Consider the following 20,138-nt stretch of genomic DNA (forward strand, 5'->3'; position numbering starts at 1 on the left):
CATTTTCTATGTTCAGTGAACTGTGAAATTGGGGTAAACCCTCTAATTTGGCATTAAAATCAAAAAGATCATATCATAGGGAACATGTATACTAAGTTTGAAGTCGATTGGACTTCAACTTCATCAAAAACTACCTTGACCAAAAACTTTAACCTGAAGCGGGACAGACGGACGGACGGACGGACGGACGAACGAACGGACGCACAGACCAGAAAACATAATGCCCCTCTACTATCGTAGGTGGGGCATAAAAAGTATTTTGCAATGTCTTTTTAACTTTATAATGGCTTCATAAATTCTTTACATAATATTGCACTTGTTTGTTTATCTCGACTTCCAAATCTTGTTATAATGCAATGGTTTTACTTTGATATCCTTTCAAAATCTTTTTTTATAGCATAGATTTCATTTGATTTGGGCTTTTAGAACTTCAGCTTTAAAATTGCACTGGTTTCATTTTATTTGGATTTCTTAAGCTATCAATATAGCACTGGTTTTGCACTATTTGTGCTTCTGAAGCTCTTGATATACGACTGGTTTCTCTTCACATGACTTCATCAACTCTTTATATTGAACCAGTTTACACTCATCTTTGAACACCATGCAGGACATGGGGATGTAATCTTTAGTTTGAACATCTTCCTCAGAATAAAAGGTGCAATCCCTATACACAATAACTCTTTAAAACCACTTCCATGTTTTCATTACTTGTTCTGTGTAGCAATGAAATAATAGAAATTAATAATGCTGTTAGACAGAGAAAAGATCCTAAATCGGCCCAAGAGATCCACAGAAATGATTCTCCAATATATAATTGATCCACATGGGGCTGAAGTGATTAATGTTGAATCAAACAAAATCATTGTTGTTTTACAGGATCTTTATCCTTTAGGTGACAGAATGAGTAACCTATATGTTGTTACCTATAATAGATTTTATAGCCTATGATCTGAGTTCAGTAGCAAGGTGTGATCATCCTAACAGAAGTATAAACATGTGTGGAATGTTTACACAAATGACAAGTTCTGTGTAATTAACAATGATTTAATTATAATGACAACTATCTACCTTAATGAGCAAGTAACTGCTGATATACAGTAAAACCACCATTAGGTTTACTTTCAAGCAGATTACTGTATATGATAAAAACGGCCAAAACTTTTATCATCCAGAGGTGAAGTAAAGTAATTGTTCACAAGAATAATAGGTGAAGAATAATTAACAGCCAAAAAATGGAAAGGTCAAAAGTGGTCAGAACCTGTCTATAAGGAGGACAAAATCTGTTATGAGGAAAGATTGGAAGATTAAACAATATTAAATTAACACTCCAAATTATATCACTCAGAACTTTTTTTCCTTCATTTCATGATTTCAGTATTTATAAAAGTTTTATCTGAAACAGACTTTTTTTTATGTAAACTTTATGTGTTTGCAGCCTAGATATAAATCAACAGGAATTGGTAACCATATGAAACCTGAGTTGAGGGACAATGGATTAATTTTGCTACTGCATACAGGACTGGAAAGGTAGAAAACCGATGTACTGCATATATCATTACACATAATACATTAAAAAAGTCCTTTACGTAGGTAAAACACCATTGGATGGCAAATAGGTAAGGCTCCAACAAAAAGGCTGACTTACTGCTGGGCTCACTTTTTGACATACAAATGTATGACTTGAAATATTTATTTAGAAATTAACCAAACCGTCCTGTTACATCTTGATTTTTTTTATTGTTTACTTAGGAAGCACTTGGACATGATATTTCCTTGCCAGCAATGAATGATGATGTGAATACTTTCATATCTGGCCTTACTGAGGCAAGGTAGACATTTATCAAGGCTCCAATGCTACATAACACCTTGATATAGTTTAGATATTCAATAGGACTGCATAGAGTACATACATGTTAGACAACAGGATGACAGGTTAAACATGTCGCACCCTATTCTGTTATCTTTTTACAATCTGTTTAAAATACATGGAAACCTTATTTTGATATTTTGAAAACACCATAACATAAGCTCAAGTGAAGATAATAAACATAATAGGTTGTACTGTAACCACCTATTAACCAGATAGTGGCACTAACACAACTATTGTTACTGGCACAGTATCACCATTATACTGATAGATGTTACTTACTTTTTAACTCAGAGAAACTTCTTCCCTTTAACAGAAAACATGAAATATTTGTTAAAATTATAAAATTTTGGAAATCATAAAGATAATATTAATACTTATCAGTTGGCTAATATTTCCATAAAAAAAAAATATGTTAAGATCGATAAATTTCAAAGATTACAGATTTTTGTTGATGATTAGTAGACTTCGGTTCGAAAATTACATGATATTTGTAATCTTCAAAATAATTAAGAGAAATTTTGAAAAGTGACTTCTTTGCTCGTATATATACTTTGATTATTCCATGTCAAAACCACATCTGCTAACATATATACATGATAAACATCATAAGTGATAGCAAAAATTATGAGAAAATATTTTCATATTTTTTTTTAGGGTGTTTGAAAAAAAACATCAGTTTACTTGAATTTAGAAAAATAAACGAACTTACAATAACAGAATTTGGGAAAGGAAAGTGTTCATCTTTCTGAGGAGTAGATATGGCAGTCAATGGTAGCTCTAAATGTGTCATTTCCTGGAAAATAAACAGGTAAAACATGCAAATACAAAACCTCTTACAAGAATACATGTTACAAGTGTCTAAATTATAAATCATAGAGAAAACATTGACAACATCAGTTGTACATGTACATGAATGGCATGAGAATCTTTTTTTAAATTTAAAATCTCACAATAAAAGGATGTTCTGAGGGTATATACTATACAAATCTATATGTCTCTGATTTCAAATTAACCCCATGCATTAATAATGTTGTCAAAACTTGCAACAAGTCTGGCATACAACATATCACTCCACTACATGTACAACGCTATACTGAGGCAACTGAAAACAGGGCTTCCCTATTTCGTTGATACTTCCTTAAAAAAACAGACGGACGAACGAACGGACGGATGAACGAACAGACGGACGAACGGACGAACGAACAGACGAACGGACGCACAGACCAGAAAACATAATGCCCCTCTACTATCGTAGTTGGGGCATAAAAATTGTTCTTAAGATAGCTAAATAGGTTTACAAATATACATTAGCCATCTTTTATCTTTACGTTTTCAATAAGAATTCTAAAAAACAATAATTGTTCCTACAACATATTATTAAAGCACTACCGGTATATTAAATATATTTCAAAATATTTAATATAAAATTAATATAAAATTATAGTTATAATAGATTTATTTTGGATTTACTATTTTCTAACAAAGAAAGATAATTCTTGTTATAGTTTTATGACAAGATAGATATTTGGGGAATATGATTGAACTTTCATGATAAACAACCTTTTAATATAATTTTGACAATGAAAGAACACGACTAATTTCCATTGATAAACTTGCCCTGCTAACATTATTGCAAATTGAACAATAAATCACAGAAACTCTTTTACAGCCGATTGCAATGAGTGTGTAGGAAAAGGTAATGTCTTTGGTTAGCTTGATTGCTAGCTGCTAAATCGTGAATTCATTGTCAGATTTGGTAAACTACCCTCTAGAGTAGACTAGTCCGACATATAACCAAACTATCTATCTAAAGGACTATGCTAATTCGAAAGGAGGGTAGTATACCTTATCTAACAATGATTTTACGGTTCAGCTAGCAATTAAGAATCTTACCTAAGATATTACCTTTAGCTACACACTCATTGAAATTGACTGTAGAAATTTCAATTCAATCACTTCAGTTGTATATTTTGCATAGTAAGTTACTTTACAAAACAGTCTGCTTTATCAAGCAATAGGGACATAATTTCATTGTATAGTAAAACATTAACTCTCTATATGTTAATTGTTCAATCTTATTTTCATAGGTAGGATTTTTATTATGCCTATGAGATGAAAGATAATATAAATTTGAAACCTAAAATAATAAAGGAATATCCCATCACGTATCCAGGAACAATTTTTGTATTTGTTTTTTTACATACCTTTGCCAGACTTCGGTTAAAATAATAATGCATTCTCCCTGTAGCAGGAGTTGCTTTCAGGTTAATCTGTTTGTGTGGAGATATGTATACTGGATATTTGGAGGATACTCGTCTTGGCGACAATGTCTGAGGTTTCATCATCGGTAAGGGAGATAAAGCTGGACAATCCTAAAATGAGTCATTTTACTTTGAAGTGAAAAAAGCCATACAAAAAAGAAAAAAAAAAGATAAAACATGTTATTTGTTTTTTATAGTATTTTTTCCTCTGAGCAAATTTTCCATATTTTTAAAATCAGTAACCATTTTGTAAATATACCAAAAATCACTAGTCTATATCATAATGGTGAAGATAAAATTGTACATATTGAGTTGATTAAAACCCAGCTGAAGCTGTAGAGAAGAATACAAAAAACAGAAATAACTGAAATAATCGAAATATCAAATGATAAATCCTTTTACTGCTTTTAACCATCAACTTATTTGCCATGAAGTATTCAAGCTAAAATGACTTACCCTTGAGGGAACTGTAGCTGAAAATCTCAGTGCAAAACTTTTCAATCTTGATATATAAATCTGCAAAAAAAAATAATAACTACATATGTTAACATTTTCCATAAATCATACAAAACTAAATTAACTACTTTGATGTAATTAAAACATGATATTGTCAGAGTGACAGTAAACCTGAGTTCCTGCAGAGATCAAACCCTGAACAGTTGAGCAAGTATGGACACTACATTTTAGCCTAAAACAGCTCTGAATTTGGATTGTGATTGAATATTTGACACATAAGTTTTGTTACACAAAATGAATGTGGTCAAAGAACTGAATCAAAGATTCCAATAAATTCAATTTTAGTTGTTCAAACAAAGTTTGATTTTGGACCCTGATTTCAACCAATTTGCAAACAGTGACTAAAATCCAATATTTAAATTCAGCATTTGAACCCTATTTATATTTAATTCATGTTGAAATTTAAACACAGTTTTATTTTATCCATACACTTATAATTTTTCTGTTCGAAGGGAAATAACCCAAACTGAATAAATGATAAACAAATAGTTCTCTAAAATTACTGCGAAGACATAATATACTGAAAGGCTGTCCTAAGTGCTATACATTAACAAAATAAACATCACACAGATAAACCAGCATAAGAATGCAAGTTTGAAAGATAATTTATAAGTTTACCTGATTGTAAAACATAATGAGATCCCCTCTTTCCTGCTCAGCCTCAGATCCTGACCCTCCCAAAGTCAGGTGGATTGGCATAGGAGGATGACTCCCAGGGTGAGGCACAGATAATGTGCTTGTGGACCTTATCAAATCTCGGTTTTCTGATTTTTCTGCAAAAAAAAAAGAGCAAAACTTATTTTATCGGTAACTACAACACATGTGGGTTATTAAATACAAGTACTGTAAGTACTTGTTTTTATTAGTAATCAATTAACAGAAAATTTGAATTTTTAAAGATAAATCTTTGAATCTTGTACGAATTCATGTAGCTTGAAAAATATTTCCTTTTCTGAGGTATTGAGCCAGGGCATAGAGAAAACATCTTACACAGGCAGGATACAACAACACAATGCAAGTGAAGCTTTTAATATTATAACTGTTGACATCAACTCATCAAGAAGATTTATATTTTTCTTTACTTCTATGTATCTGAAAATCTACAAACAGTTTCCACATAATAAAATTAATCACAAAAGAGAATCAAACCATTTCCATTCTCAATTTTATTGGAAGTTGTTCCTACCTGTCGTACCTGTATTATTTGTGGGCAATGACGAGCGACTGGCATCATTTTTACTACCATCACTACCACAGGATGTGTGTCTTCGTCGACCTGTCAACAACACACTTCTGTAAACCTGTAATGGAAGTTGAGAGTTCATTGTAAAGATAATGCTTAGACCCAATGAGACCAACATCACAGTTAGCTAATTTGACTATTCATTTTCATAAATAATCTGTCAATCTACTTTTCTTAAATTTAAAAATATACACCATGGCCACTCTCAGAATTCAAAAAGATAAATGGACAAATAAATACAATTGGAAATTTCATATCTAAGCCAAATTCATTTAAAGAGTGTTTTTATTGGATACAAATATAAACTCTGCTTTGTACTTGCAAATGCAAGCTCACAAGATTAACAGTGCAATGGAAAACATCCTTCCACCCCATCTTTTCTTTTTCAGAGTTTTAACTACTGCCTGCTTAGCAGAATATCACTAAATGCTAATTCTAATATTTGTTTGTTCTGTGCAGTTGTGAACTGAAAGAATCAATGAACTAACACAATTTAGGCGAAACTGTTACCCAACCAAATTTGATTCAGACAATAAAAATATTAAATTGCACTAAAAATATCTTACAAAAGACTGAAAATAAAAATAATTATTTAATTGTTGCATTAATTACTTACATGACTTTGTGTCTGTGGCTGCATTCTATAACATTTCATTATATTCTGGAATGACTGAGAGTTCCCTGTAACCTGCAAAATACCAAGCTAATCATTTCAGTTCCGTGATAACCTTAAACAGCCACAGAGGAATAAATGAAGTAAAAGCTTTATTGATTGATTGTTGGTTGCTGAACATCTAGTGGCAAATATTTCATACATGTTCAAGACGATTAATGCTTAAACATGTTTTATTCCAATGGAAAAATATTTCGCAACCTTAATATTTCAAATATTAAAGTGAATAGGCAGATACTTTTTATTAATATTATAAATAGACAGCTAGTTTATCTCCCTTTGCAAAGTACTTTTGTGTGGTTACTATTTTTACAAATGCTGGATGGTTATATATAAGCAATCATTTCATCATCAATTATCAGAAGATTGCCAAATTTTTGCCTTCTTTGTTATACTTTTAATGATTACTAATTATTTTAACATGACCAGGAAAATTTCATCATGCAGGAACAGCTTAATTTGGAAAAATTTCCACTTATAATTTACCACATTTAGGTCAAGCAATCAACTTATTGCATATCTGTCAACCTGTGACGATGAAATGTTTGAGACAAATGACTATGTAGCCTTTCACCATAATATTTTTCATTCAACAATTGGAAGTGTTTAACGACCTTGACTGGCTATACAGCCCTCGCACGGTCGCTATTTTTCATTTAACAAGGAAATTAGACTATGATAAAATATAGTAATACAGTTAAAGGAAGTATAAATGTAAAAAATAATTTTCAACTTTTTTAAAAAAAATTGTATAAAGGTATAAAAATAATGAAAAGTTATTTTTCAATATGTATTTGAATTTTATATTTTTATGATTTAATCTTTTTCACCCATAAAACGTAAATATAAGGAATAATTTTGAATGGTGACAAATAAGGGGAAGTAACTAGTTCAGTTTGTAAACCAATGGTGCAATTTATTTACGACCTATAAAAGCTAAAGGTAATTGGTGTTAATTAACAGTGTGTTTGACACCAAAGCTGTCAAGTGAAGCCATGCACTTAATGGGTCACTTAATTTGACAGTTTACATAGCTAAATGAACTTCCTGTTCATGGAAGAATTACGAATTTGCCGGTATTTCAAAGGAATATAACTTATGAAATCAATCTCAAGGCCTATATGAAATACGGGTGAAATCGGGTCATTTTCGGAATTCCCGGGTTATTTCAATGACCCGGCGGGTGTTCCGGGTGATCACTCAGAATTGTGAAAATCTCGGGTTACACCCGCAGAATACGGGTCAGTTGACAGGTATGTTATTGGTTGTTGATTTTTGACTGACAATTAACACTGAGTTAACAATTTCCTTTTTAAAAAGACAGTCATTTCTATCCTATAACTGACCACCAAATTACAAAGAAAATAACTGACCTTTGACATCACATATATTGCACACATAAGAATTTGGTCAATGTGATGGTCAACAATGAGATCAGTGTGATTCACAAGTGTATGTTCAAAACAAGTCCATATCTTTCTCCTAAGGTCATCTTCTCCTTCTTCAATATGTAACCTCTCACATAAGTCTCGTAATCTTACAGAGGACATATGATACAACTGCAATATAAACAACATACTTCAAATTAATTCTGTTCAAGAACAAGAAATTTCTATCAAAATTTAAGGTCTAAATGTCTGCATGCAGTTTTGCGCTTATTTTACTGCAGTTATCATGCTCTGGCTTCCCTTATTCGAACAATACTTTGGCGTGTACCTGAGAAGAAGGGAAACACTGTTGAACACATACTTGTATATGTGTGTAGTTCATGGTGTTCAAAATGTTTTTTTTCTATTGTTTGTATGTATACTAGACTGTTCGTCTTTCTTTTTGTTAATGATTTAAATTGAATTATGTTATGTGCCTTGTGAGCACATTTAATGGAAATAAAACTTCTTCTTCATAAAACTAGGTCACTGCATTGAAATATGATATATTTTATTGTCAAAATTTTCAATCTTGTCAAATAATAATTCATTTAAAGTTAAAGCAACTAATTTACCTTTCTAAAGAAGAGTGCCAAAGAACCAGTTTTCTTAGGTTTCTGTGACTGATTCCCTGTCTGATTTGTAGGTGCTGTGTTCTGGTCCTGTTTATTTGTATTGTTTGAGGTCCTTACAACAGTAGTATGTAGAGGTTTCAGCATCTGAAAAAGCAATAAAACAATGACATTTGAGATACAGCAAATACCAACATCAATTTCAAAGATAAATTACAGCAGATTCCAACGAGTATGAAGCTATAGGTAGATTCTTTGGTTAGCTTCCTTGTTAGCCATGAAGTGATTATTACCTTAATATTGGGGAGCATAGTACCAATTCATCATCCAATGAAAACACTCCTGTAAATGGCCTGTTTATAATATGTATGTTTCATACAAACAGGTTTACCTAAACAACTTTGCAAATTAAATTTCATTTCTTATAGTTTTTGATTGAATAAAAAAATTCTGTGTATTACAATAAAGTAAAAAGCAGAGTTACGGTTTATGTTTTGTTCCCTTGTACCCTTGTGTTGATTCAATGTTAAACAAATAGAAATGTTAAAGAAAATCCACAGCATTTCCCCTTGTGCTGTCATGGTTGGCAATTTAGTGCTTGATAAATGGAGGATTATTGCAAGCAGTGCTATCAATGATTTCCTAAAATTAAGTTTATAAATTTAGATATTGGTTTAAACAAATATTAATATTGACCAATTCAAGTACACCTCCTAGGGTGTGCTCAACTTTCGTGACTAAGCACGATTTAAAAAAAAAATAAAAATAAGATTGCTTAGGACTTTTTGTAAACAATAAACGCTAGCACATGATATAGAAAATCAAGTGAGTAATCTATGCTTAAAATTTTATAACAAAAATATCTGGATTTTCTACAAAAATATTGGTTTATTTGCCACAAACTTCCGTCTAACTTTGAAATGCAATGACACAATAAGTAATAATGCTTGCTCGAAGTTTCCCCTTTGTATAATGTACAAAATGGCCCATCTCTATTATTCATTATCTTTGTTGTTTTAATACTATTTCAGTTTGAAAAATTTGTAATTTAAAGGCTACACAAGGTGTTGCTAAACGGTGAAAACGGAATGCGGAACGGAAACGGAAAACGGAAACGGAAAACGGAAACGGAAAGAAGCGGATTTTTGGTTGAATATCAGGGGGAATATGATGAGAACTGGTGAAATCAATAAAGAGTGATATAACAAAAGCACACAACAAATATGTCGAAAATATGACAGCAGATAATACAGAAAGTAGCACCTGTTTTGGAAATAAATGACTTGCAGCTTTAAAAAAGAATACTTCCACTACAAACAGCCCTTGCAGAAATTGACCGTTAAAAAGCAGAAGCACTGAATGAACAATTAGCACCTATCACTTGGAAACTTTAAAAAAAAAAATCAGAGTAACTATTACTTATAAATTTCAACATGATAGTTCAATTTTTTTTGTCTCATCTTCATGCCAAGTCAATTTTTTTTATAAGTTCTTACCGGGTCAAAGTAATAATCTTTTTTTAATATTCCTGTCCCTTCCCATGAAATCAAATAGTTGACCCATTTTTTTTTTAGCTCCCTTAATGATGTTTTCCCACCAGATCTACCATGAACTAGTACTACGCAATCATAATTGCATTGTTTGATGTTCTGAACTTCAAAGTAAATCAATTTTATATTTTGTCATCAACGATTCCTTAAATCTTTTGATGAAGATTATTGCAATAGATATGAGACTTGATTGGCGTACTGATCAATGTTAACAGTTAATCCGTTTGAAGTCAGGTCAGTGTAGCGTGAAGCGTTTAAAAACGAAGTGGCGTTATTTTTGAGGCTCATATTGTATCTACTCGTCAAGCAAAATCATGTGGGAAAATCATGTGGGAAGAAGAATTTGCCAAGTTTCTACAGAGGTATGCTTAAAAGTGTAAATATAAATGAAATAGAGTGTGGGATAGTAAAATTACATATTATTATCATTATTCCGTTTCCTTTATAACTTTTTGTAGTGCGGTTTAAGATCAGATTTAGATAGGATGAGATAAGACTTTATTGGTTAAAAATCCCATCTTTTTTTTTTTATTAATCATGGAACCAGACCAAACATACTTACCTTTGTAACGTGTAACCGGGCGGGGACGTTTATATATTTTTATCCTCAGGTTCGTTCCAGTTTCCTGGGATTTGAAAAGCAATTCAAAAGTTCTAAAGTCAATAAAACGTTTACACTATCCCTATCAAATCTGAAACAAATACTATACTATATAAAATGATTTTCAACACCTACCAACCTAATCCGAACTTGTTGAATTAAAACTGTTTAAAACCCTTTCTGTCCGATACTGTTTAAAACCCTTTCTGTCCGATACTGTTTAAAACCGACTGTTTGAAACTATAGTCTGGAAGCTAAATGTATAGAACTGGTTTGAAACCTAAATGTATAAAACTTGTCTAAAAACCTAAATGTACGATACTGGTCAGACGGTTTGGAACTATTGTCTGAAACCTAAATGTTTGAAACCTGTCTGGTACCTAAATGTTTGAAACGGGTCAGACGGTTTGGAACTATTGTCTGAAACCTAAATGTTTGGAACCTGTCTGGAACCTAAATGTTTAAAACGGGACTAAACCTGAATGTATAAAACGGGCTGAACCGAAATGTATCAAACGGGCTGAAACCTTAATAAAACGAATGTATGGAAACTATTTCAACTGTTGTTAACTGTGGACGTATGAAACTTTATTGAAATATATTTATAAAACTGTTGGAACAGGGCAGCACTAAGGTATGGTTTAACAGCAAACACTCACTGCAATAGTGAGAGATGTGGAACGCAAAACCTTAGCACCAACCCTGTTTATACAATTTCTACGGAACCTAAACTATCTATATCTTCTCAGCAGGTTTCAAACACTCCACTTTGTTTGACTTATCCTGCTACTCGTCTTAAACAATTAACTGTCTTAACTTTCTGCTCTTCTCCTTGCAACGTCTCCGATACAAATGACAATTTACACATATATATGGAAGTTTTTAACGACCTTGACTGGCTATACAGCCCTTGCACGGTCGGTCACAATTTACACTGAATAGCTACCCACTATTTATACTTCTAACGCGGACCTCGAAGAGAGCACCCTAGCAACAACTGTACAGGCAAAGCGTCTGATAGCAACCAAGGATAAAGGGATGATTTTAGATACAGTTTTCAACGATAAAAAGATGAAATGGGAAACTAATAGAGATATCGGAAAATATATAAATGTAGAACTATTATAACCTTCTTAAACTGCAAATTCGTAACACCTTGGTCTATTTAGGTCACAGAGAGATAAATATTAAGCGCCCTTAAAATTTTCAATTGAAACGGGGAATATGATGCACAAAGAAATACAATACTCGTTTGCATACTTGGAAACAAACGAACAAGAATTTGACGACTTAAAACTCATTGCAGTACCAGGACTTTGTCCGTGTGTTCGATACGCAATGATTATAAATCTTACGGGTTTCATTTCTTAATTTTTGCGTCAAACTTATCTGGAGTACTGCCAAATTTGTGGAAAATATCAAAAAAAATATAATCAAAAGTTATCTCTGTTAGTTTTTGAGTAACAATTTTTTTCAATTTTTTTACTAATCAACTCAGTTTTTTTAGCCAAAAATTCAGGTTAAGAAAAAGTTTAATTCAAGAAATGTATGGCTTTTCTGAGGTGTACATCCTTAATGAGCTGATGGGTTAAGCCTTTTTCAACTGATTTTCAACGGTCTTTTGTTATTATGATCTGTTTATGTTACACTACTGTCCAAGATTATGGGGTAGTTGGGATTCCGCCTTCATGTTTAACCACGCCACAATGACATAGCTGACTTTGAGGTATTAGCTTTGCTCATTGTTGAAGGTTGACCTACAGTTGTTAATTTCTGTGTCGTTTGTCGAGAGTTGTTTAATTGGTAATAAAACCCCATTTTTCTTTTATATTTAAATCAACAGCATGATCCGGGGTCAATGGGAGGTGGTTAAGGATGGGTGGGATGAAGGACATACGTAACAATGTACTATACACCACAGGCCGCTTTCTATATGCCATTTTTGACCGGAAGAAAATCATTTGTTTGTTGCCATGGAAACCAAACTACTTGATACAATGACGTCAAAATCACTTGAAATGGATGGTAATTGCTTTATGCTGCATGTATAGGTGTCAGCACTCATGACTGGTTATCTTTAAGTGCCGACCGTCAGCATTTGCTTTCATGTGTACATCCCTTAAAGAGACATGGAACACAGTAAGAGCCAATAATGGCATTTCCCTCATTAATCAGTAATCAAATAGGAATTTGTTTTGAAAATGTTTTCTCTTTTCTTACCATTAACTACAATTGTTGTTTTGTTACTTCGGTAACAAGTAATGGTCAGTTTTTGTCTAGCCTTGATGGAGTCAAAAAGCGAGACATAGGTATTCTGTTTCCAGCGTCGGCGGCGGCGACGGCGTCAACAATGTATCGACTTTGAATATTTGCATAACTTACATGTTAAAGTATTGCTATTTTAATTTCAACATTTGCATTATCAAAATTACAAAAAGGCGAGACATATCTCTGTGATATCAGTTTATTTTATCGATCATTTAGTCGGTGCAGTATACTCAGTCGCTTTAGTCTTCCTCTAGTTCTATAAGGTTGGCGTAAAAAGAACTGAATTATGCATGTAGAAACTTTAATCATACATTTTATTTCAGGTCCAGGAAACCGTGGAACCATCTTCATCATTCGGGTCTGGGGATAAAAGAGAGAGGGCTTATTTGTGCAGATTGAGATTTAATTCTGATTTCGACAGATTCGGAGGAAAAAAAGCATGAAACTGAAAGTTTCAGCAACCGTTCATACATTGATTCTGATTCCTCTTCTTTACCGTCATTGGACATTATTACTGATCCTATTAATGTTTGTACCACGGAAAAAAGTAACAGTGATGATGCTTTTGTCGAAAAAAATCCCCAACCAGTTATCAATATATCTAGCAGCACTGATCTCAGCAATGATAGCAGCGATTCATTAACAATCAGGTAAACTTTAATAAGTTTTAGTTTTTAGTTTTGCTAAAATAATGACGTGAATCCTATCTATTGAGAATGCATCGCAAATTATCTGAAAATTCCAAACTCGCGAGGGCCAACTCCTTTCGAGCCCTTCTCTCTGGGAAGTAGTATAACCTTTGTCAAATCTGTTAAATCGAGAGCTTGAACAGAAACTGCAGGCTAGGTCGCATATGAAAGAATTTAAAAAAAAAACCAGATGCTCCGCAGGGCGTAGCTTTATACGACCGCAGAGGTTGAACCCTGAACGGTTGGGGCAAGTATGGACACAACATTCAAGCTGGATTCAGCTCTAAATTTGGATTGTGATTAAATAGTTGACACAGCATAGGTTTCTGACACAGAATGAATGTGTTCTAATGAACTTAAAATTTTTGTTTTCTCTTAGAGCAATTCACTATGCTGTTGAATATTAATCCTCTCAAAACAAGAATGTGTCCTCAGTACACGAATGCCCCACTCGCACTATCATTTTCCATGTTCAGTGGACCGTGAAATTGGGGTAAAAACTCTAATTTGGCATTAAAATTAGAAAGATCATATCATAGGGGACATGTGTCCTAAGTTTGAAGTCGATTGGACTTAAACTTCATCAAAAACTACCTTGACCAAAAACTTTAACCTGAAGCGGGACAGACGGACGGACGAACGAACGGACAGACGGACGGACGCACAGACCAGAAAACATAATGCCCCTCTACTATCGTAGGTGGGGCATAAAAATGTTTGAAGAAATTTTCTTTTTTATTTATGAAATTTCAAATGAGAAAAATTGAACCCAATTTTTTTAATCACATCCCCCTTTCCCTTATTCCAAAACTAATCTCAATTAAAATTTCTAATGGAGTTTGCAACAATAACTACTCATTTAAATACATCATAAAATATTAAGATGTAAAAAAAACTGCTTGTTATCACTGAATGTTATTTATAATTTTTCAGTTGGTAGTAAAAAGTGAATATTCATTGTATATTGTATATAACAAAGATTTAAGTTGATTCTGGACAAAGAAAGATAACTCCAATTAAAAAAAAATCTTTGCTATTGCACAATATTTTGCAATTAGATATTTCTTGCTTACTATTCTGGACAAAGAAAGATAACTCTAATTAAAAAAAAATTTGCTATTTCACAATATTGTGCAATTAGATATTTCTTGCCATTGCGCAATACTGTGCAATTGAAAAGACTTGCTATTGCACAATACTTAATATAATAATTTTAGATCCTGATTTGGACCAACTTGAAAACTGGGCCCATAATAAAAAATCTAAGTACATTTTTGGATTCAGCATATCAAAGAACCCCAAGATTTCAATTTTTGTTGAAATCAGACTAAGTTTAATTTTGGACCCTTTGGACTTTAGTGTAGACCAATTTGAAAACAGGACCAAAAATGAAGAATCTACATACACAGTTAGATTTGGTATATCAAAGAACCCCATTTATTCAATTTTTGATGAAATCAAACAAAGTTTAATTTTGGACCCCGATTTGGACCAACTTGAAAACTGGGCCAATAATCAAGAATCTAAGTACATTTTTAGATTCAGCATATCAAAGAACCTAACTGATTCATTTTTTGTCAAAATCAAACTAAGTTTAATTTTTGACCCTTTGGACCTTAATGTAGACCAATTTGAAAACGGGACCAAAAGTTAAGAATCTACATACACAGTCATGACAGTTAGATTCGGCATATCAAAGAACCCCAATTATTCAATTTTGATGAAATCAAACAAAGTTTAATTTTGGACCCTTTGGGCCCCTTATTCTGTTGGGACCAAAACTCCCAAAATCAATACCCACCTTTTTTTTTATGGTCATAAACCTTGTGTTTAAATTTCATAGATTTCTATTTACTTATACTAACGTTATGGTGCGAAAACCAAGAAAAATGCTTATTTGGGTCCCTTTTTGGCCCCTAATTCCTAAACTGTTGGGACCGAAACTCCCAAAATCAATACCAACCTTCCTTTTGTAGTCATTAACATTGTGTTTAAATTTCATTGATTTCTATTTACTTAAACTAAAGTTATTGTGCGAAAACCAAGAATAATGCTTATTTGGGCCCTTTTTTGGCCCCTAATTCCTAAACTGTTGAAACCTAAACTCCCAAAATCAATCCCAACCGTTCTTTTGTGGTCATAAACCTTGTGTCAAAATTTCATAGATTTCTATTAACTTAAACTAAAGTTATAGTGCGAAAACCAAGAAAATGCTTATTTGGGCCCTTTTTGGCCCCTTATTCTTAAACTGTTGGGACCAAAACTCCCAAAATCAATACCAACCTTTCTTTTGTGGTCATAAACCTTGTGTTAAAATTTCATAGATTTCCATTCACTTTTACTAAAGTTAGAGTGCGAAAACTAAAAGTATTCGGACGCCGGACGACGACGACGACGACGACGCTGACGCCAACGTGATAGCAATATACGACGAAAAATTTTTCAAATTTTGCGGTCGTATAAAAAAGGAAACGTATTTATGTTGGGACTAGAATCGTTCACAAAATTTCGAGCTTTTTGCTACCCCTTTTTATCTAGGTAAAACAGTAACAATCTTTTAAACAAAACGTCAGTTTTTCATTAGCAATTTCATAAATACCGTATTTAAATTCTACGCGAACAAAGATCCATTTGACAGCTACCCATGTACAATCTGCGAACACTTGCGATATTTTTGGCACATTCTTGACCGATATCATAATGGCTTAGGCCAGACCTCCATTAGCTGAATCCAATAGTGGTATTGGGTAGACGCACATGGAACAAAATCAATAAAATAGGTTCAACTTGGAAATAAGTTTGCGATACCATCAACATATTTAAAACTAAAAGTTAAAAAAAGAAAATATGATATGTTTGCTATTGAGACTATCCCCCACCAGCGACAAAATAACATATATAGGAAAGACCCGAAATAACGAATGTAAAGCAAATGAAACGAAAAATAATAACTGCTTGATTTGTGAATTAAAACAAAAAACAAATATGACATTCAAAACAAACGATTTAGCCCTTTATAAAGATGCATTTTATTGAGGATATGAAGAGCAAAATGTCATACGGTAGTTCATTCTTTAGCTTTTGTTTTGTGCAGTGATTTAGCTTTATAAAGTTAAACTTACGAAGGTTTTTATGCTTCATCATGACTTATATAGTTATTGAACACGTTTTAGGAAAAAGGAAGACATGGAGCAATTTGCTAAACAGTTAACCGTGAAAGAGCCTTGTAAACTTATAAGGTAGCACTACAGTCAGAATTTTCTGACTCCAACCAACAGTCTTTAAAGATTAGTTTCTCCAAAACTACTGAATGGATTTTTAAAATCTTTAGCTCATTATAAAGGTGAAATATTAATTCTTCTTAATCTGTAGATAAATTAATTTTTGGTATGATTAATCTCAAATTATAGCTCCTTAATTGCCCAAAAAGTGGTCTTCCAACTTGGATGAAAATGACACATTCAGGTCAAATGGTAGTATAAATTTGTTTTCATCGCTTTAATCAACCATACACTATAAACAAAACCGTGTCTCAGATTTTTGATATATGCCTCCAGTAAGAAGATATATTGATTTAACTGCTGGGTACCAAACCTCATTTCACCTTTCATCTTTGGATAACTATAAATTCATTAAGAAACAAATTATCCAAAAACTGGGACACGGTATTGTAGAAAATACTCTCTTTAATCACATATATCAAAGTCAAACCAAAAGGGGTACCAATGAAGTTTCTATTTTCATTTTTTGCTAACAATTCTCATGAAAAATTGTTCAGAGAAATGACCTTAAAACTGAATTTCCCCCTTAGAACCCCTAAAATGCATCATTAATACAAAAGTTCCACTGAGAACACCCCAGGAGTGTTATGACACCATTATTTTATCAATATAACCACACACTTTGTGTCTTCGATGCTCTTATACTGTAAATTTTGAATTATATGTGCACTGACCAATACTAACTTAACATTTGGCGGGAGTTTGACGTCACAGATTTGACCAACATCTGTGATGTAGTAATTAAATATAGACAAAGCTCCGCCTCTATCCAGACAGTCTAAGATAAGAGAATAACAGGAATGAACAGCTGCATATGAACAATTTTTAACATCATTATATTCACTATAAAGAATTAATGATTTCACTTGTATTTTAAAAAGAAATATACTATGAAATTAGCTAGAACATTAAAATTGTGCAATAAAAGACATGTTCCAAAAAAGATCAAGACCATCCCCTTGCTGAAAATAGACTGCCTCACATGATTCTTGAGTTTTATGGAATTTAAAAATTTCACATAAACTTAAAATTGGTTAAAGTGCCTGAAACTCCTAACAAAAGACAGATTCAGAGACATATACTTCTTGTTTGTAGTAAGAACCTTAAAAGTTTAAAGTTTGTCAGAGGCTTTCAAAGATACTTTCACACTCTTATCCTTATATATATAGTTTCGTTCATTTTGGTAAGATTTTTTCCCTTTAGATTTTCTCCTTTTTAATAACTTTCACTTTTCTCTGTTTACTTCAAAGTTATATAAATTACTTTTGTTGCAATACACATGATATAATGAGATACAATCACACTATTTATATTGTGGTCAGTGATTAACAGCTGGACACTGGCATCAACAGATGATTGACATATTAGCCCCTCCTAAATGCCTATATATTTAGATTAACTACCATGTGCCTTTATTTACATAAGTTCATTATCGATTTACTCCCAGTTGTGATATGATAATGATTTTTGGATTTTTACAAACTGTGCAGAATAATACTTACTTTAAAATTATGTGATAAAAAAAATATCTCAAAAAAAAAATCACTGTAGTGCTACCGGAGACAAAGAAGATTATGTGTAATCAGTACCAGTTGATTGCATTCAGACATCAACATTTGTCATTGACACTTTAGCTCTGAAAGATCGAGACGACCTACAGATTCATATGGCAGGGGCCATGGAAAACAATAGAGTGATTTTGTCTCTGTACATATCTCTGATGGAGAAATATCTAATATAAGTGTATTAAAGAAAAAACCTTTTGTAATGAGAAATTCTGTCTTCAGACTAACAAGAACATATTGGATGTCTAAAAACACTAAAGGTTTTAAGAGAAGATTGTATGAACTGCATGACAGTGCTGGAAAACCAACCAGATTTGAAATTTTACAGTATGTAGTCGAAGGAGATGTTCCTATTTTCACGAATGTGCATGGTAACACAATAAGACGGGAAACATGCCGTACGTACGTACAAGTAAACGAGTACTGGCTGATATAGGTGAACATCTTGAAGCTGGGAAACGCGCAAAAGAAACTTTCTATGTGATTTTAGAAGATGCAGGTGGTATGACACATGTCAGTAATCCTTTAGAATTGCCGAGAAACACTTACCAGATTTACAATGTAAAGCAAACACAGAAAAGCGCAGTTGCCGGAAAGGATAGGGACAGTATGTTTCAGCTGATAAAAGCATGCAAGGACCAACAACCACTTGCAGATCCGTACATTAGACTAGTACTATGTGCACCTGAATTCTGCTGTATTTGTTCATCAGATTTGCAACTTATGGAAATGGATATGTTTCTTACTAATCCCTCAGAGTGTACAATTATGGGAATAGACCCAACTTTTAACCTCGGCGAATTCGTAGTAACGCCCATTGTGTACAAGAATTTAACGCTAATCATCGCAGAACAGGTGAATGGCTCGCGTTTTTAGGACCAGTGCTTATTCATTAAACCAAAACGGAAAGAGTCTTTGATTTCTTTGCCTCTTCAATTGTGTCCCTCCGAAACACTTGAGCTGACACACTCTTTATAGGAACAGATGATGAATGTTCGATTTTTAACAGCTTAGTAGGTACATGCCAATTTCCAAAAATATGCAGTGCCAGCGTCATGTGCGATTAAGTCTTGAGAGAAAGTTGCATACATTAGGGATAAATACTAGTAATCCATATACAAACCAATTCATTAAAGATGTTTTTGATAAAAACGTTGGACTTGCAGATTGTTTAACTGACACTGACTTCGAAAATAAATTGTTTAAATTGAAGCCAATTTGGAACTTGAGAGAATGTGAATCGAGAAAAAGCGTTTTATACATGGTTTTTGAAGTATAAAAAAAAACCTAGTGCTAAACTGCTTATTACTTCCATTAAGAATTAGTTGTGGGTTGCCGGTTCGGTTTTTCGCATTACACAACAAATGCGAACAAAAGTTTGAATAACAGATTAAAACAAAAGACGGATTACCAAGAGAACGAAGTTACCGTATTCTGTACCAAAATGCGAGAACTTGCTGACGAGCAGAAAAAGGACACAGAGAAGGCAATTATTGGTATGATTATCAGATCTGTACCGAGTACATAGAACACGTGCAGCCATCTCATGCTTGGTTCAAACTTTCCGAGTCGTCCCGCAACAAGCATATAACAACCTTCCTAAAGGCTCCACTTGAATCGTC

General features: G+C 33.0%; 1 protein-coding gene across 1 annotated transcript in view; it reads right to left on the bottom strand.

Annotated features, from left to right (window-relative positions):
- Nucleotides 1-1,745: 1,745 nt before the first annotated feature.
- Nucleotides 1,746-20,138, bottom strand: part of LOC139515031 (uncharacterized) — an 83,678-nt gene continuing 65,285 nt past the window's right edge. Inside the window, exons 17-25 of the mRNA XM_071304591.1 lie at nt 8,566-8,709; nt 7,937-8,122; nt 6,507-6,578; nt 5,834-5,948; nt 5,266-5,420; nt 4,588-4,647; nt 4,075-4,242; nt 2,580-2,663; nt 1,746-1,865 (exon numbers count right to left, since the gene is read on the bottom strand). Of these exons, the coding sequence (XP_071160692.1) occupies nt 1,746-1,865; nt 2,580-2,663; nt 4,075-4,242; nt 4,588-4,647; nt 5,266-5,420; nt 5,834-5,948; nt 6,507-6,578; nt 7,937-8,122; nt 8,566-8,709 (1,104 nt within the window). The remainder of the gene's footprint in view (nt 1,866-2,579; nt 2,664-4,074; nt 4,243-4,587; nt 4,648-5,265; nt 5,421-5,833; nt 5,949-6,506; nt 6,579-7,936; nt 8,123-8,565; nt 8,710-20,138) is intronic.

The sequence above is a fragment of the Mytilus edulis genome, chromosome 3 (genome assembly GCF_963676685.1).
Source record: "Mytilus edulis chromosome 3, xbMytEdul2.2, whole genome shotgun sequence".
In the NCBI taxonomy this organism is placed as follows: domain Eukaryota; kingdom Metazoa; phylum Mollusca; class Bivalvia; order Mytilida; family Mytilidae; genus Mytilus; species Mytilus edulis.